The 19,592-nt window shown below is 46.0% G+C and overlaps 1 protein-coding gene across 3 annotated transcripts; it reads left to right on the top strand.

Annotated features, from left to right (window-relative positions):
• Positions 1–84: 84 nt before the first annotated feature.
• Positions 85–19,057, top strand: AAGAB (alpha and gamma adaptin binding protein). Of its 3 annotated transcripts, none has more exons than XM_059858724.1 (10): positions 85–191; positions 5,660–5,850; positions 6,343–6,439; positions 7,113–7,202; positions 9,671–9,754; positions 14,452–14,534; positions 14,933–15,026; positions 15,662–15,766; positions 16,335–16,384; positions 16,969–19,057. In XM_059858724.1, exons 1-10 carry the CDS (start codon positions 116–118, stop codon positions 17,044–17,046), a joined length of 948 nt encoding a protein of 315 aa, XP_059714707.1. In that variant the 5' UTR covers positions 85–115; the 3' UTR covers positions 17,047–19,057. The 3 variants fall into 3 exon arrangements, with proteins under 3 accessions (XP_059714707.1, XP_059714708.1, XP_059714706.1); XM_059858723.1 differs by lacking the exon at positions 85–191 and adding an exon at positions 317–3,464; XM_059858725.1 differs by lacking the exons at positions 85–191; positions 9,671–9,754 and adding an exon at positions 300–3,464.
• Positions 19,058–19,592: the final 535 nt, after the last annotated feature.

The raw sequence follows: 19,592 nt of genomic DNA, 5'->3' as shown, positions 1-19,592 counted from the left end.
GGGGGGACAGCGCATCCAGCGGGGGCCGAGCCCGCGCTCCGCCCGGTCCCTCCCCCGGCCGCCCCCCCCGCGGGCGGTGGTAGCGGCGCGGCGGAAGGGGCGCGGCGCGGGCGCCATGGCGGCGGCAGCGCGGCCGCTGGCGCTGCTCACCAGCTGTGCCGCGGGCTTCGCGCCCGAGGAGCTCGTCAAACGTGAGTCGGGGCCGCCGCGGCGCCCGAGCGGGCGGAACCAGGGGCCGCGGCTTGCCCGCCCCCGCGCGAACCGGGCTGGCAGCGGCTCCCCCCAGACCTGGCCCTCAGAGGGGCTCTTTTCCCTTCAGGATCGTAGTTCTCCCCTCAGGGTCGCTGCCATCCTCTGACAGATTCAGATTTTCCCTCAGAGTCGCCTCCGTCCCCTCACGGTCTCAATTTTCCCCTCAGGGTCCCTGCCATCCCCTCACAGATTCAATTTTCCCCTCAGAGTCGCTGCCGTCCCCTCACGGTCTCCGTTTTCCCCTCAGGGTCGCTGCCGTCCCCTCACGGTCTCAGTTTTCCCCTCAGGGTCGCCGCCGTCCCCTCACGCACCCAATTTTCCCCTCAGCATCTCAGCTCTCCCCTCAGGTTCCCATTTTCCCGGTCAAGGTCGCAGTTCTCCTCTCCGGGTCCCAAATCCTCCCCTCAGGACAGGGGGATCGCAGCCCCCGACCCCTTGCAGAGGGTGTCAGGAGCCTCCTTAGCGCTTTAAGAAAATAATTCACCGCTTTCTCAGTGCGGAAGGACTAAAGAGGAAAGCTAAACATTGTGTCCTGCAGCTGGTAGAATTGCAGATTACACTCGGAACTGAGTACATAGAACTCATTCAGTAGGAAGTGGTTTTCCTGGGAACCAGTTGCTGTTTTTCTGGCTCAAAAGGGGAACACAAGGTCTGACTGTAGAGGAAACCGTGGTAGAATTTCTGGTATTTTTAAAATCGGGGGATTCCAGGAAGAAGCTGTTCATGATCTTGGTGGGTTGCCGATGTTAGGACAGCCCTGGTTTTTAGGGAGTTCGTGAACAGTTTGCTGTGTACATTGAGATGGAGAATTTGACTCCCTCAGATCTTCTCTGGATTTGTTTTTCTCTGTTTCTGAGCAATTCTTACTTAGGACCTCACCAAGCACAGGGCTGCCCACAGGACCTGGCTCCCTCCACCTCATTAAAGCACGTTTTGAAACAAAAATAACAGTACAAGATAATGCAGTCAAAGGCTTGTCTGTCAAAGCAGCTGCAGGACACTGCATTATTTAAAGATTCCACAACAAAAATATTATTAGCTTATTTTTGAGGAAGGTATAAGCAAATTGGAAGGAATTACTCAAGGTTCCTTTAGGTTTCTCCTTTGATTACTTTGCATAGTGAAATGAAACAGGTAGAAGAGGTAGCTGAGCAAAAAGCTACTTAATCTGAGAAAGTCTTAAAATCAAAGCACAGATATTTTTAAAACTAGTACTCACTTCGAAATATTTCAGCTTCCACTGCTCCCAGTTCCAAATCTGGAGTCTTGTCTGTGTGTCCTCTGACTGGGTTCCATTAAAGTCCTCCTGAAAGAAATAAAACCATTGGATGAAATAAATACCATCCTTATCTTAGGTCCCTGCCTTGTATAACAAGTGACATTAAATCAGAGGCAGCAGACTGTAAAATATTCAAGGACACACGGGCAGGGATGGGGCAGCAGTGGGGAAGGTTTGGTGGGGTCAGACAGCCTGCCAGAACTTTCCAGGCCAATTCAAAGACTTTTTCCAGGGTTTTCCTCCTGTTAATGGAAAATGGCTTGAGGATGAGAAGCAGCTGATGGTACATTTGCTAGATATATTTTTATTTGCTCAGGTTTCTGCAGGGTGCTCTGAATGCTTTAATTCATGGGGCACTGTGGCAAAACAAAGCTATTTAAAGTGCTCAACATAGATCTGCCTGTTATTATTGTGATGTATTTATCACAAAACTGCAAGTAAGATTGGTTCAGTTTTCACTCTGTCTGATGTGACTGTTCTTCTTTTTGGATTTTTATCACTCCCCTCCTCCCCAGCATATTTGTGCTCTCTTACTCCTTGGTGCAATTTTAGGAGTATTTTTTTATGGTTTATTCCACCAGGTGGCTCTCAAGGCCCAGAATGTGGGAACTACTCCGTGTACCTGACAGCTCTGAGGATTTGGGAGCATTTAGGGCACTATGTTCTTAAAACAGTTATTCAATCAGAAAAACACTATGAGAAGTGGTAAATGCCTTAATTCCTTTGGGGAGAAAAGTGCAAAAAGAAAGTGTAATCATTAAAAAATTATTATTAGACACACAGTGTTCTGAAAGTCCTTAAGTACTACTTGGGTATTAGAGAACAGGGCAGTTCCTGCAAGAGAGCTGGATGTGGTTCTCTGATTATTTAATGCTTCTGAAAAGTTATTTCTGGTCTCCCCTTTTTTGAAGGTATTTGCACTTTCAGAAGACTCAGTAAGATTCAGCATTAAAAATGGGAAGGGATGTGAGATTTTATAATATTGCCACGTTCTCTCTCGTGTTCAAAGTCATTATTTAATTTATCTTGTTTGTATGATAAAATAGGAAATTAAATATTGATATTTAGGTCAGTAAAATGAGTAAACATTTTTGTAAATAGCTGAAAATAATTTCCAAAAATATTATATATATAACTATTAGTCTGCTTTATTAAAATATATAACTACTTGTGAGTGAAGAAGGGCCACAACTGGTGAACCTGCTGAAAAACATAAGCCAGTGCCTGACTGCCTGAAAGTAATGAAACCTTTTCCTCTGGAGAGGTTCCAGAGAAGGTGGGAAGGTCTGTGTGACAGCAGGCAGGATCAGTTGCTGAGCCATGAACTGATCTCGTGTGTCACTTGCTGGTTGCTGTTTAATGGTTTTCTGATAGAAAAAGAGCCAAATCAGCATGGGATCAGCTGGAGAAGGGAATTACCCAGCAGGTGTTGTGACCTTAGTGCAGGACAGGCCTTTGCAGGAAGTCACCACCCAGGGGTGATGCTGGAGCAGCCAAAAACGGCCTCAAACCATCCCCTGTGAGGAGGCAGCTTCTGCTGCTCCCAGAGCTTTTGTGCAGTGTGGGACCCAGCCCAGGATGTCTGCAGGGGGACCCTGGGCATCATTTCAGTTCAGCAAGTGCCCAGCAGTGCCAGCATCCCCAGGAGCCTGAGCTCGGGGTGTGGCTCGGGGTGAGCAGCTCTGCTGGTGCTGTGAACGTTCCAGGTGTGGTGTTGGTGCTGCAGCTGCAGAGTGTGTGGGCTCCTGTCCCCCGTGGAGCTGCAGGGCCAGTCCAGGCCTGGCTCTGCTGGGCTCACACCGTGACTCCCGAGCTTCTCCAGGCTCTTGGCTTGGCAAACCACTGACTCTTCCAATGGCCGAGCAGATGCACATGGAAAAGGAGGAACTCACTCATAAGGGCTCAGCTGGACAAGCCACCTCCTTTTGCCCTGGTAATTTTCTAGGAGTTTATTCTGATCAATACTCTCTAAATTAGATACCAAACTATTCTGGCTGAATTTCCTGCTTTCATTCAAATCCAGGCTGTCTAGAAAGGAAATTTCTGGAATGCTCGGGTGATAAATAGCCCTTAAAGCTAATTCCTGCATGAAATGAGTACTCAGTTTGAGTTAGAGTGTATATTTCTTTTGTAGTCTCTGCTTGTTTGCTCTAAAGACCAAAATCAAATTGTTCCAAGTGACGTTTTTGGGAGAGAACTCCTGACAAGCTTCTGGGTTTCCTGCCAGGAGTGATCAGGTTGTGCAGTGATTTCTTAGAGCTCCACAAGCAGCCTGAGGCACAGCAGGTCTGAATCCCTCCACCAGGTTCCTGAAGCCCTTGGAGTTTAGTGTACAACACCCATTTTTACCTGGAGAGAAATTTCACAGGGAATTGGCAAAACCTCAGCATGAAGGATGGGTAATCAGCAGAACAATGGGATGAAAGAGAACCCCTTAAAATACAGGAACAAGTAGCAGGTAATAGGAAATGGGCCATGGCCTCATTCTAGCAGTGCTTTCCGACCTAAATTTGTCCATGAACTCTTCTAAAAAAATGCCCTTTACAAAGCAAATGTGAAATTCATGTCAGCTTTTGGAAATCTTTTATGAAGGTCTTTCCCTTTGTATCCTTGTCAGGGTGACTGACTCAAGTGACTTTAGAGCTGATTTTCTTCCTCACCCCATTTTCCTCCCTAAGTCTTACTGCTGATTTTCTGGGTTTCAGTAAATTCTGTGGACTCTTTTAATCTTCCTGCTCTGGTGGCACTGACTTGTGATTCTGTTACCACAGACTGATTTTAATTTACTTATTTTTAACTGTCAAAACACTAGTAAAGGGAAATCAGTATCATATTCAAAACAAATCCTCTGAGAATACAAAGCTCAGAATCCAGGTTTGTTTGGTGGTGACTCAGGATCTTTGTCCCCCAGCTCCAAAGTGAGGTGGGTAATCTTAGCATGGCATGTCATCTGATTAAAGATGATCATCTGAAATCATCTGAAAAATAATTGCCATCCAAAATAAAATAAAATCAAACTCGAACCTGGAAAAATCATTTGGATGTGGCACTTCTTATTTTAAGCAACCCTGAGAGGAGACTCCTGTTTCATCCTCTTAAGGAGGAAATAGCTACAGGTTTCTGTTTCCAAGGTCACATTTCTCCCTCAGATTCCATCTCCTCCTCAGGGCTGCAGATAATCCTGGTTTACAGCTTTCCTGCCTTGTGCCCCGTGCTCATTCACCAGATCCATTTCTCAGCTTTGCAGTTTAGTTGTAAAAATCACTGCAGCCTTGGCAAGAAGGTTTTCCTGTCTCTTTACTAATAAGATACAGATAAATTCAAATTCATCTCCAGACTATTTGGGGAACAGTCTGTTCCAGCAGCTCCAGGAACTCTCAGTACCTTAAAATACAAATCCTTGAAAAGCCATGTGCTTTATTCTTTAACTCTTCTCCTGCCCCAGGCAATTCTGGATGACTCAGTCCATTTTGTAAGTAATTGACCTGTGTTCCAAAGTGTCCACGAGTTCATCCAGCCTGAACAAGATTTCCTGGCCTTTCCCTGAAGGAATAATGGGATGCTCTGCTTCCAGCTCTGATTCAGCTCCAGGAGTGTTCCTAGGAAGGTTCCTACCTTGGAGGGCAGAGCTTGACAGCACCTGAGCAGAGCACTGGATTTTAATGGTTGAGCTCCTACATGGAATTTAATGGGAATTACAGCTGAATTGTAGGAACTGGGTTTATTTTCTCTTTAGTTACTGTCAGATTTTGGGCACAGTTAAGCAGATCTTTACATCTCAAAGAGCATGCAAGGGTTGTTAATAAAGCTTAGGTTTTCTCTCCATACATCCTGTTTACAGTACTAAGTTTGAGGTTAACACTTGAAAGGGCATTTCCAGGAAAACAAAAGGCTTTCTGTAGCTTCTGGACCATATTTTATATTGAAAACCAGAAAACAAACTCTATTGAAAGCTAAGCAATAAAATCTGGGACAGAGTAACAAAATGAGTTGAATTTTTAAAGATCTTTTAAAAAGATCTGGTTTATTATAGTTAAGATGGATCGGCATTGGCACTCTGCTATTCTAGACAAATTATTTTCTTGCTGCTGGTTTTCCTCTCCTCCTCACCCATTTTCTCTCCCGCAGGTATCACAGGAAAAGATGACCTTACTGTGGGTGCCATAACAAGCGGCAGAGTGAATTTCTACCCCTGGACCATAGATAACAAATACTATTCTGCAGATATCCACCTCTGCGTGGTCCCAAACACATTCCACGTGACTGGAGAGATCGCTGAGGCTGTGCAGGCGTTTGTTGTGTACTTTGACAGCACCACAGTAAGGCTCTTCTGCTTCATTCTCCTGCCTTATCACAGTGAGAACCATAAATCAGAATCTCCTTCCAGCCCCTTTAAACTGTTAAACTGTTCTATTCATTGGCAGAAGATCAATATTAAATGCTAGATATTAAATTTCCCTGCTAACAATAGCAGCAGTTTCCTTCTCTCTTACTCCTCTCCTCCAACTGGAAGACGGGTTTTCAGGAGTCATTATGCCACCATGGCAAATCCCTCTGCCAGCTTTATTCCTAGCTGGTGCTGCTTCTTAAAGGCTCCTTTAGGAACAGACAAAATTTAGGGAGCTAAACATAAAATTCAAGGCATCTCACCCAAAACTGCTTCTGCTAAACCAGCAGCAGTGAAAACTGGTTTCGCAGAAACCAGAAAGGTTGAGACAAAGAGAGCCTATTTCTTGATATAATTCAATTCTAATACTATTAAAAACTAAAGTATTGCAGGATGTATTCCAAAGACCACTTTTCCCCTGCAGAAAACTGGACTGGAGGGTGTCTCTGAATGGCTTCCCCTGACAGAAGAGTGGCTGCCAGAAGTGATGATCCTGGTTTGTGACAGAGTGTCTGAGAACGGTAGGAGACCCAAAGAATCCCATCCTCACTTAGAGCCATTAGCCTGCATAATAATTAACTTTCTAATTACATCAACAGTTGCCTCTCGGAGTCTGGGTGAGACTGGCCTGGAGAGCTCTGGGGAGCAGGAGCTGAAACCTTCAGTGGGATGTGGTTAGAAGTCAATCAGAATTGTACCCAGTTGCTCAGTCAGCTCTGTCCTGCAACTGCAGGGGACCTAAAAGGCATTCCTGCTACTGGACATGCACTGTCCTTCTGAAAAAAATGGGGAGCACTTGGTTGCTGATGCCATTTTTTGAACATTTGGACATTGAGCATGCTCATTTGCTGTGGCTCCAGACAACAGCAAGCTGGGAGGTGCAGATGTGTCCCTGCAGCTCAATTCAGTGTCAAACCCAGAGTTAACAGAAGTCTTCATTCACACCTACATTGTACCCTCTGCAAAACCATTTGATTCTGTCCCTCAGTTCCAAGGAGGAGTTTAACTCTCTATTTTACTCTCTATTTTTGGAAGCCACAGTGAATGGAGGATCTATGCCAGCTGCTGTACATTTCCCATACACTCCAGAGCAAACAAACAGCTTTGAGGGAATAACACACAGCTAAATCATAAATATGCTGGTACTGGTCTCAAATCTGCACCTTAAATACCCATTCTTGTCTCCCAATTTAGGTGTAAGCAGACAGAAAGCTCAAGAATGGTGCATCAAGCATGGCTTTGAGTTGGTAGAGCTCAGCCCTGAGGAGCTGCCCGATGAAGATGGTAGGTCTGCTGCTTCTCTTGCCATTCTGAGCATGAGAGGTGCCCCAAAAATACCTTCTAAATAAAGTTATGCCCCTTGCAATTGTTGATATGCCACATGATTACAGCGTGGAATGCTCTAGGTTGGTGGGGCTGAGTCTCAGCTATAAAGGTCAGGAGGGGGAGGAGGTTATTTCCTCTGAGAAATTCCATTTGTCCCCTCCCAAATCCAGCTGCTGTTTATGCAGCACCTACGTCAAAATAATATCTGCTCCTTTTTCTGGCACTGCTCTAGGACTGTATTGATACATCAGAAGTTTATATTCCACTTGGAAAATCAATCTAAAGAAACATTTTTCTGCATGAGGGCAGAAAAATTCTAGTTTTAAAAAGACTTGAAAACTATTTTATGCTATCTTGGTACAAACAGTGACATGATAGGCTGAAAATGGCAGGTTGTTAAAAACATTTCAGAGCAACAGGAGTTGTTACACAGGAAATAAACTAGTTTCAGAATCACTGGCTGCCCAACATTTATAACTTGATAAAAAGAACCAGCAAGAAGAGTCAGAAATGTGGTGTTCCACTCTTGAAAAGTGACTATGCATTTCCTGACAGCCTTATCAGCATCAGCCTTATCTCCTCACTTCAGTGACACAAAAAAGCATTTACACCTCAACTCTCTGGAGTAAAATGAGATAACTGCAGGCTGGAGAGGAATTAGTCACTAACATTTGCTCTATTTCAGATTCTCCAAGCACATTGCAGTCACCAAAAATAATTCACTATAAAATCCTCACGGGAACACATCCCACCCCTTTCCCCCCTTTAAAGGCCTACTAAAATTGGATTTTGAGGAGCTGAGCAGTCTCCCTCTCTCCCCAGCACGCCTTTAAAAATGTTTCCCTTTTGTTTTTTAGTCAAGGAGGGAGATTCACAGATTTGATTCACAGAAACTGGGAAAATCGGAAGTGAAGACTCCTTAGACTAAACAAATACTAATTGCTTTTAAAATAGCAACCTTTAATCAAGTTATTTTTCTATTGAATAATTCTTGTAAAGAACAAGCCCTTTACCATTTACAGGAACAAGCTCTTTACCGTTTCTTTAATGGGAATAATAACAACTCAGGATGTTAATTTGTGGAATATTGGGATACATGTTCTTTCCTAGCTGTTTAATCTGGTAGTTGATTCACTGTGACTCATGCAGAGGAGGAACTGTGTTCCTGTGAGTAACTTATTTACCCCCCAAACATTCTGGGTGAGTTACAAAAGGCACAACAGATGCTGTAAACACACTGGGCCAATCTCTGCTCGAAATTCTGACATTTCAAGCAGCTCATCTCAAATAAACTGGAACTTTTGTTTTGACTCATTGTCAGTTGTTTGCACAATCAGGACAAGAGCTCTAAACTGAGACTCTTGATAGTGACTCTGATACCAAACCAAACAGCAGCATCACAGAGGGCAGAACATCTGATACCAGCCTTAAATGCATTTCTGAAGGTAGTTTCAATTACTGCACCTGATCCCTGAGTCACCTGAGTCTGATTTCTAAACAAAAACAGTTTTGTATCCAAAGGATTGTTTGGGTGGTTTGTTTTTTTTTTCCCTTTGTCAACCTGCACAAACATGGGAAGCTGACTAAACTGAGGAAATGGGAAAACTGACTTGATCCAAAGTGGTGTCAGATCTATTCAGTAAATAAATTAAAATCTGAATAATGCTTTCCCTGGGCTTTCAAGTCCTGTAATTCCCAGGATTACTGGAACTTTTGGAGTAAGATATTGTGGAGACAGCTTTACAATATTCCTTTTCATTTTTTACAGGCATCACACCCTTTTTAAATGGTTATCTCAAATTCTTTACTTTCTAAAAGAAAGAAAAATAATTCTGGTATCTATTTCCTAATATATTTCTATGCTATAAAGCATTGTAAAATATCTTGGAGTGAAAGACACAAGTTTCTTATCTGTTGCTATAAAATTTATATAAAGTATAATATACTTTTATATTATTATATTTATTATTCACCATAATTTACTATTTTATTGTTTTGTTAATTTTTATAATTATAATATAGTTATATTAAAATATATTATACTTTTATAATATACTATAAATATGTTACCTAATGTTATAAATATGTTACTTAATGTAGATCTCCTGCTAAATATTTAGCAAAAAGGATTTAGATACCTGCAAAATGCTGAGCTCACCATTCAGGATCTCTAATTTAGATATCTGCAAAATGCTGAGCTCACAGTTCATTATCCCTGGAAACTCAGCCCAAGAAGTGAGGCATTCATTTACATTTACTTGGCCTCTCATCAGTCAAAGGTGAAAAATCTGTTTTGTACCAGGAGCAGAACTGACAGTGATTGTGAGAAGCTAGGACAGGCCTTCAGCCCCACCTCTGGGGGCCTGGGATGGTGTTTGGAGTTGTTTTTAGGAGTTTCTAGAGCCCCTCTCTGTGTTTTGGTGCAGATGATTTCCCCGAGTCCACGGGAGTGAAGCGCATCGTGCAGGCCCTCAACGCCAACGTCTGGTCCAACGTGGTCATGAAGGGTGGTAGGTGCCCCTGGGCCTGGCCCTGAGCTCTGCAGGCTGGGGGAGCTAAAGTGGAGCAGCTGGGTCAGCACAGGCACAGCTGGAGCACTCTGGGACCTCCTCCAGGGAGCAGGAGGGTCCAGGCATTGCTTTCATCCCCCCTTGATGTCCTGATGAGCTCACAGGCAGTGGGTGAGATTTATCACAGGATCCTGGCATGGTTTGGGCTGGGAGGGACCTTAAAGCTCAGCTTGTCCTCTATCCCAGGCTGCTCCAAGCTCACCCAAGCTGGCCTTGGACACTTCCACCCACAACTGCTCTGTGCCAGGGCCTCACCACCCTCACAGGAAAGGATTTCTGTAAAACTGCTCCTGTTCCAGCACCTGCTCCTGTTCCCTCTCTGCTTTAACTTGCACTCTACCAATAATTTGAGTTAACTATTCCATTAATCCTGCAAGTTGCAACGAAAACTCAAAGCTGGTTCCACCAAACTCTAGTAGGAAATAGATTGTAATTATCAGCTTTATCAGACTGATACATGCTTCAGTGTAGAAGTAAAGGTTAAATTCCACATTTATTGTAGGGGATTTTTGGTTTGTTTTTTAAATTTTTGAACTAGGGATGAGAATAGCAAGTGCAGAGATGAGGAGCCTTGCCAAACACTTAAGGGCTGGTTTTGCTACAGAAAACCCCACTTGACTACATGGAAACCACAGATTTTATTTACAACAGTGCAAAAAATGGGCAACCCCAGGTAATTTCCTGAGGAAGCTGAATATCAAGTAGAGTTAGAACTTTGGAAAAATCACTTTAGCCTTAGGCTCATGAGAAAAGAAAGTGCTGTGGTTACAAGTGTAGATCCTTCCATTTACTTGAAAGCCTTTCATTACCTTTCTAATCACACAAACTGCTGCAGAAAATGTAGGAAGCTAAAACTCTTCAGGAGTGCTTGGCCTGGATTTTTTTGTTCACAAAGCCTCATCCCACCACCAACCTTCCAACACTTCTCTGCTCCCCAATGTCCCATTTCCCTCTGCTCTGGCTTCTCCCTTCCTACAGCCATTAACTGTGGAATGATTTAAAGCCCTGAGAGGCTGCTGTTAATGTCTGCATCTGCAAGGTGCTTGCTGGGACTCAGTGAAACCTGGATGAGAAGTATTAACCTCCAATTTTTAATGCAGCTTTTTGAGGATTGCTCATTCCCCATCAGAACTGAGGTGAAGGCAGGGTCTGACTCAGTGTAACCATTGCAGAGAACCAGGTAACCTTGGCAGATGGTGTCAGGTTATCTCACTTGTGCTATAAATGGTTTTTTAACTACACATTTCCTGTATTTGGCAGATGCCACCTTACAGAACAGCAGAATTTAGTCACATGCTCAGTTCCTCACGAGGGGAAATTCCTGCACATCACTGGTGTGTTCTGTAAAGGTCAGGCTCCTTGAAAAATCCTGATTTTCTCTCTGTGCAGCACCAGCCCCACACAGCACTGCTGCACCACCAAAAGCCCTCAGGAAGTGAGCTATATTTGGAAGGTGTTGCAGCCTGACTGTGCCTTCAAAGGGAAATCGTTGAGCTCATTTTGCTTAAAATAAAACTTTTTACAACCTGTAACATATCTTTTGTTTTCAGCTTCCTCCAGATCCTAGAAACTGGCTGCCATATAAATCCAACTTTAGCTTTTCCACTGAAAATGAGCTGCAAGTCCTGGCTGGTTAAAAACCGTGCAGGGAAGAGTTATCAGAGACCCTAAGAGAGTTCCAGTAGTAAATGTCTGCTAGCAAATACTTGTAGCACTGTTAGGTGCAGCCTTAAGTCAACAGCATTGCCTTAATTAAAAAAACTGCTTCCATGAGAATTTATATTTACAGACAAAGCAGGAATAACTTTTCAAGAACAAACACCAAACTCATAGTATTTTATTGCATTAAGCCCCAACACAGTTCTTGTCAAGGTGCAGGTTTTTTCACACACCTATTCATTAAAATTTTAAACTTCACATTTGTTTCTCTCACCATTAAATGCATCATTCTCACTCAGATCCATAAAAAGAATTATTAAATGTCACACAGTTGAATTAGAAACACCAAGGAACCAATCCCATGTGCCTTGTGAGTAAATGGAGCAGCATTAGCTCTACTCCAAGCCAAATGAGCAGTCTTACCTGGGAGCCTGCCAGGAACAAATCCTTTCTGGAGCTGGTGTAAGGTTGGTTCTCCAGGCCTTGGAGCTCCCTTCAGTCTCTGGAAGTTTTCTTGAGCAGGAGAACATGAGGGATTCTCCAGGTAACACATTTCCCTCCCCACAGAGGTATTAAACTGCTGTTGCCTTCTCTGTCTCTGCAAGAGCCTCTGTGGCAAGAAGAAAAACCATTTCCAGCCTTCTGGAAGAGGCAGCTTGGCTTCTTTCCTGCTTAAATCCCAGCTGGAGTGATCCCAGGTGAAGCTGCTTACCTCAGGTGGGGCCAGGAATGAGCCTGGCTCTAATCACAGCCAATTAACCCGATTTAGGGAGGCCTTTTAAACAATTTGTGAAGCTTGATGTGTTGATTCCAATTTTATGTGTAAGGATCACCATGTCTCAGCTGGAGACAGGAGGAATAATAATAGGTAAAGGCAGTGAAAAACACTTGGCTATGAAACAGGAATCTGGGAATGCTGAATCCATGTTCAGAGCATCATGAGTAATTCCCATGAAACTACACAGAGCATGGAATGGGGAATGGTTTGGGTGGGAAGGGACCCTAAATCCCATCCCATTCCACCCCTGCAAGGGCAGCCACAGCTTCTCTGGGCTCCATCGTAGCCACTGACTCCTCCAATAAGTGGGATGAGCTCATTTTTGGCTTTCCTGCCTCCAGAACACTGTGTAAGGCATCACCCACTTCCTGAATTGCACCCAGAAGTTGAAATAGCTTTTACATCCAATAAAAGGAGTTTATAGGAAGGGTTTTCCAAGGGTGTGCCTGCAACCAAGTGTTGTGTCTGCCTCCTCCCTAAACATGGATCCAGGGACAAATAGCTGCTGTTCAGAGATCCCTGCTGCACACTCCAGGTTTTTCAGAAGGGGATGACATTTGTAATAATTTTGGCTGAGGTTCTGCAGTGTTGGAGGAGAGAATGTGGAGCCACTGCCATTTTTCTGTGCAGGACAAACTAATCCCAGCTATGAACGAGGGCCATGATTAGATCACTGCATCCACCCCTCTGCCAGTGTGGGAATGTTCTCTCTCCAGGACATTCTGCACTGCAGTGTCCAGCCTTGCCTGAGGTGACTCAGAAATTGGCTCCATGTCCACCTTCACAGCTTCCCCACAGCCAGCTCTCTGCTCAGCCCATGAAACCTGGGGAAGCTGCTTTGCTTTGGGATGCAAATCCCAAACTTTTATCCTCCAGTTCCCATTCACTGACCTGCTGGACTTCACGGGCAGCTGAAGGTTTTCCAGGGAATTCATTCAGCTCCACTGCTTCACTTCTTCCCACCCCTTTGGCCAGGGATCTGCTAAAGCAGCAAAAAGGGATAAAGCAGAGCCAGTGGCCCCAAATACCTGCCAGGGACGGGGCAGAACAGATCAGCTGCAGGAGCAGGGAACAGGGAATGGGGCTCAGGAATTCTCTCATGGAGATGTGTTTGTGTGGGTGCTGGATGGGCCCAGTTACACATCCAGCCCCTCAGAATGAGAGTCTGGAGAAATGGCGAGGAAATTTGGGCAGAGCATCCAAATGACATCACCTCAACAGTTGAGTCTAGAGCTTAGTCATGAGTGTAATAATTTAGAACATACTTCTTTTAAAAAGGAGCATTAAATCTTTCTTCTGGCAGAAGTCATTGTTTCCTGGCTATTCCTGGTACAATAACTTCACATTTTTTCAGTTTTAGTTGACTAAAATACAAAGGTTTGCAGAAAAATCTCCTGAGTGCCTTGTGTAACTGCTAATATTTACTACTCAGTGCAAGGCCAGTTTGTATTGAGTAGTAAACTGACTTAGAAAAACTTGACTTAGTAAAAAACACCTCATCATATCACCCATTATGCACATATTTTTATATAAAACGGGTTCAAATATACAGCCAGTTCAAATTAAAAATACTGCACCACATTTATTATCTTAGATGACTGTTCAGGTTTGAAATCACTTTTTAGGCTGGGTTTTAAAACAGCATTGAGATACACCCTAGGCCAGCAGTGGGGAGAGCCCAGAGCCCCTTGCAGTGAGAAGAAACCCTGGGTTTGATGGATGAATCCACCCAGGAATTGTGAATTAGATATTTAACAATTTTCTTTGCCATGAGTGTCATGCTCAGCCAGTTCAGGGTGTGAGCAAAGGCTGTCCTTGCCTTTCCTGAATCCAACCTCAGACTCGGGGCTGCTTCCCATGGAGGTTAAACCTGGGCACCAGGAACAGCAAATTCTGCTTCTGGATTTTCCAGCTGCCCCGTTTGGAATTTACCAGCTCAGATCCCAACGGAGCAGAGGCTTCCCACAAGCTCTAGAAAGACCCCACATCTCCTGTGGCTCACATTCTCTTCCCTGGGGGGAATATTTAACAGCAAACGGTGCAGACACAGTTTGAAGCTTAGAATTGATGTGAAATCTCTGCTTAATGTCTGTTTTCAAGTGCACTGGCACCGTTTTCTATGGTGCTGTGAAATACCTCCTCTCCCACCTGGCCAGCCCCAGGATTTGCAGTAATTTTGCACTTTGTGCTTTGTTTGCAGACAGGACCCAGGGCTTTGGTCTCCTCAGCACCTTGGCAGGAGCAAACAGGAGCCGTGGCTGTGAAGAGACCCCGGAGACAGAAGTAAACAGTGACTCCAGTAATTCCTGGTTCCTGCTCTGCTCAGGCCCTGCCTTCATCCACTGGGAGTGGCTGGGACCTCCCCTTGTGCCACAGAGCCAAAGGAAAGAGCACTAAGAGCTCCATTCAAGATGGGTTTGATTATACCCAAACTATCCCTTTTGGGGCACAGCACCACCTGACATTTCATGGTGTTATTGGAAAACCCCACAAATCCATCCCGAAATCCCTTCATGCAGCACCAGTTCCCAGTGCTGCAGGAGGGGCTTTTCATGGCACAGGTTTTGCAGTAACACTTTGAGATAAAGTGGGGTTTTGAAGGAAAAGCAGGGAGCACCTGATTTGCTGCTGATGTTTTTTCAGTCATTACTGGATACTGAAATATCTTTGTTTCCTGACAGTCCAACCCATCCCCAGGAGAGAGGGAAGAATCCCAGTCAGATGGTGGAGAGGATGGAGCTGGCACACACAGCCTGGAGCCTGACAGTGCTGCAGGTGAGCTCAGCACACCTGGCAGGGACACAGGGCAACATGGAGCACACAGGCACTGCCAGAGCCAGGAGAGGCCTGAAATCCCTGCAGCATTCCAGGAGATGGGACTGCCAGCTGTGTGTGACATCTGGATGTTTGATGTGGTCTCATCAGCTCCTCACTCTTTGATTCACTCTGTGGTTGTGTGTGGACAGATCATTCTGGAATCAGCAAGAAATCTTAAATACTGGATGAGCTCAAATGTAATGTATCACAGAATCATGGAATCTGGAATACTTTGGGTTAGAAAGGACCTTAAAGCTCATCCCATTCCACCCCTGCTGTGGCAGGGACACCTTCCACATTCCCAGGGTGCTCCAAGCCCCATCCAGCCTGGCCTTGGACATCCCAGGGATCCAGGGGCAGCCACAGCTTCTCTGGGCACCTGTGCCAGGGCCTGCCCCCCTGACAGGGAAGGATTTCTTCCATAAAATTAATCACCACTGTAACAATGCCATGATTTGTCTTCATGAGCAATCAGTAAATTAAGTGTTTCTTTCTCTCCTATGGCATTGGAATTTGCAAATGGGATTTGCAGCTGTTAAAATCCTGGTTTTCTGCTGAGAAACCAGAATCATTTCAACCGAGCTGTGTTTCAGATCCCATGCTGGATATGGACATCCAGGAGCTGGCCAGCCTGACCACGAGGGATGGGGACCTGGAGAACTTCGAAAGGCTCTTCTCAAAGCTGAAAGAAATGAAAGGTAACGCACCAGGAGAGATGGACCTGAGCTCTGGCACCTCCTGCAGGGGCTCAGAGAGAGCCAGGAGTGAGTTGGGAAGCTGTGAAATTCCTGTTCTCCTACCTCAAGTCCTTTAGAGATAGCTGCTCTTTCCATTCATTTGCTCTTCATTTTGATAGTGCTCTTGAAAGCAGCAGATGTTGCACTGGGAGTTCCCAAATCCAGGTGCAGGGAGGTGCTCTGGAGTTCCCAGATCCAGGTGCAGGGAGGTGCTCTGGAGTTCCCAGATCCAGGTGCAGGGAGGGGCTCTGGAGTTCCCAGATCCAGGGCAGGAGGTGCTCTGGAGTTCCCAGATCCAGGTGCAGGGAGGGGCTCTGGAGTTCCCAAATCCAGGGCAGGAGGTGTTCTGGAGTTCCCAGATCCAGGTGCAGGGAGGTGCTCTGGAGTTCCCAGATCCAGGTGCAGGGAGGTGCTCTGGAGTTCCCAGATCCAGGTGCAGGGAGGGGCTCTGGAGTTCCCAAATCCAGGGCAGGAGGTGTTCACTGCTCACTCCTGAGCTTCACAGCCCCAATCCTCTCCTTCCCCACAGACAAAGCTGCCACGCTGCCTCACGAGCAGAGGAAGCTGCACGCAGAGAAGGTGAGCCTTGGGAATTGGGGTGGGAATCAGTAAAATGGGTGTTTTCTTTCCAAGTCTCAGTTCCTCCTGCAGAGTTCCTGGATTAAGAGCAATGAGAACAAACCTACAGTCCTAGGGAAGACTTGTCAGGTATCTCCCAAAAACTGAATAAGCTGGAAGTTTGAAATACCAGAAAAGCATAAAATCCTGGAATGGTTTGGGTTGGAAGGGACCCTAAAGATCATCTCATTCCACTCCAGTGCCATAAAAAAAAGACTTTTCCCTTTCTGAATTCTGAGCTGAAAGCCCTGCAGTCACTGGGGGTGCTGGCCAGCTTCCACAAGTCAATGGAAAAGTGTGGATCTCCTGGAGAATTTAATGATGCCTTAAATAGCACAGGTTTTGTAGCACAGGTGCCTCCTCTGACCTGAATCATTGCCTCTGTGTTGCTGAAATTCCTTCACCTCAGAGAGGATGTGTTGCACTTACAGAGCTGGTTGCCAGATTTAGCTGCTGCTCAGTTCCTGCTCTTTGGATGGGAAATACAAAAGCTCCAGTCATGTGATGGGAATTTTCTCCCTCTCCCATCTCTTTTGCCATTGTAGGTGGCCAAAGCCTTCTGGATGGCAATTGGAGGAGACAGGGATGAGATTGAAGGTCTCTCCTCGGATGAAGAAAACTGAATTCCTCTGTAGCTGGAAGTGCCAGAGCAATCCTGAGGGAATGATCCTTCCCTGAATTAGTGTTCATTGCCAAAAACACCATTTAGCTGTAGCTGCTTCCCTTGGTGACAGCATTCCCCTGTTCCACATTCCACAACATCTCCAGGCTCCAGAGGCTTTGTCTGCCTGTCCTGTCTCCTCTCCCAGAGGTCTTGGGGAGGTGACACGTGTGTGGCTCAAGGAAACAGTGATGAGTTTACATTTTACAAATGAACATTTTTATGATTTCCTCTCTGGGGTTTAAATAAACAAATGTGCTCCCAGTTATCTCTGCACACAGGGCTGGGGCTTGGGAAGTGACTCCTGAATTCCAAACTGCATTTTTCAGCTGTAGGGCTCTTGGATGGTTTTATGGAGCTTTTCCTAGTTCAGACTGGCCAGATTTGGATGAGCCATGAGGAGGAGGTTGCTGAGCTCCGTCCTGCCAAGTGCCAAAGCCATTACATGTGGCCCCAGGCTCAGATTCTGTTTGGATTTTGCTGTAGGGGTGGGGGCTGCCCTGGAATGTCAGGTGTTGTCCACACTCCCTGGATTCCCAATGAAATGCCAGATTGTGCTGCTCCCCCAGGGTGCAATTCCGTGCCCCAGCCTTGTGCAAGGCCTGGCAGAATGCACAGAGCTGCTCTGGGAGCTCTGTCCTCAGTTCCCAAAGCCCTCGGTGCCCCTGGATGGGCTCAGTGCCCCATTCCTGTGTGTCCATCAGGCACAGGGCTGAGAAGGAATTCTCTTTTCCTGGGGGAGTCCCCATCACTTCCACAGCAGCAGAGGGCACAGAGCCTCTGGAGTGTCGGACACGGAAGGAAGGTGGAGCCTGGTGAGCAACGAGAGAATGGGGAGATGCCCTCCTGGCTCCTCTGCTGCAGGCACAGGCAGTGGATCCAGGGGAAGAGGATCCAACAGATTCCCATAGGGAAGAGTCTGGCCCCAAGAACTTTTCCTTGTCCATCTGAAAATCCACCCTGTTAAGCAGCCTCAGTTAGGAATTTCAAAATTAACTTTTCCCATGTCCCCTAAATTGCCGAGTCCCAGGACACGAGTTTGCCATCGATTTTTGGATGGCTTTACCTTCTGCAGGCACTTTCACAGTGCTCCTTGAATTCCCTTTTTAATGATGAAGCAAAGGTGAATGTAAATCATCATTCTTGGAATGCTGGGAATCATTTCCTGGGTGGAAATTGCAGCATTTAAGGACAAGAACTGCAGCCTCATTGGCAGTCTGGGAAGCGTTTCAGCAGAAGCCTGAGCAGGAGCTCCCCCATGGTGAAACACCTGGTTTGGGAAGAGTTCTGGAGTACTGAGACCTGCCAGGGCCACCTTCCCAAGGAGCTGCGGGGCCTTCCCAAGGTGCTGTGACTGCACCTTCTCCCGTCCTCCACACCTCTCTCCCAGCACAGAGAATGTGACACAGAGCTGCAGGTGGCTCATGCCAGGCAGGGAATGAATGGTTTCCACGTTGGCTTCTCCGAGCTGAAGGTTCTTTCTGCCCTTTCCAAGTCTTTGTTGTGCAATGGTGATAAATGGCCAGAGTGCCAAGGGAATAGAGTGGAGGCAGCAAAGAAAAAATGGACACTATAAACCCATTCTTTAGACATGTGATAGAGATGTGACTTTTTAAATTTAATGAGATCAGTTAAAACCCAGTGCTTTGCTGCCTTTTTATGAGGTGGCAGCAGCTCATTCCCATACTCAAAACTCTTTTAAGCGTGATTTATTGTAAATGTGGGTCTTGTCTGTAGGGGCAGAAATCATGGAGGCAGGAAGTGTGGCTGGAGACACTGGGAAATAACGTAATGATCCTTTGAGGTTGTTGTGTTGTGGTTTAAAATCAAGGTTTACTTTGCTGGTGGTTATTCTATTTTTTTTGTGGGTTGTTTGGGGTTTTTCTGAAGAGACCCTTTGGTTTTGGCTACAGAATTTCTTTACAAAATAGGAAGTTACAGAAATGAATAAAAGGGGCATTAGTGGAAAAGCAGATTTGTGTCTGTCACTCAGTTTCTCTTTGTGTAGAAGAATTCCCAGTTGGTGCCACAGAATCCCAGAGTGGTTTGGGTTGGAAGTGCCCTTAAAGGCCCCCAGTCCCACCCTGCCATGGGCAGGGACAGCCCCAGGTTTGACATCCTTGTCCCAGTTCCAGAGCTGCTTGCTGCTGCAGCATTCCCAGTCCTGGGCTGGCATTCCCAGTGTTCCTGGCCAGGCCAGGCTGCATCTGAAGCTCTGGGATGGCAGAGACTTCCCTGCACTAACCCAGCCCTGGCACCCAGCTTTGGCCTGAAGCACCCATTCCAGGCCGGGGCAGTTCACTCTTTATTTTGCCGAGGCTTTGAGGTTTCTAATTCCTCCCACGGCCCGTGTCCAGCGGGGAGGACCAGGACACTGGGAGCCAGGTGACGGCCAGCAGAGCCCCCAGCTCCACACGGACTCGCTGCAGCCTGCCCGAGCTCTGGCAAGGCCAGCACAGGGCCTGGACGAGACCCTTCATTACCGCATGGCTGGAAACCCGAGTGGAA

The sequence above is a fragment of the Haemorhous mexicanus genome, chromosome 13 (assembly GCF_027477595.1).
Source record: "Haemorhous mexicanus isolate bHaeMex1 chromosome 13, bHaeMex1.pri, whole genome shotgun sequence".
Lineage (NCBI taxonomy): Eukaryota > Metazoa > Chordata > Aves > Passeriformes > Fringillidae > Haemorhous > Haemorhous mexicanus.
This window is presented reverse-complemented; position numbering and strand designations above follow the sequence as displayed.

Coding starts and splice junctions, on each gene's coding strand:
- AAGAB (XM_059858723.1), top strand. CDS start 3,386: ATGGCCGAGCAGATGCACATGGAAAAGGAGGAACTCACTCATAAGGGC. Junction 7,203..9,670: donor GGAGCTGCCCGATGAAGATG/GTAGGTCTGCTG, acceptor GTTTTGGTGCAG/ATGATTTCCCCGAGTCCACG. Junction 9,755..14,451: donor CAACGTGGTCATGAAGGGTG/GTAGGTGCCCCT, acceptor CTTTGTTTGCAG/ACAGGACCCAGGGCTTTGGT.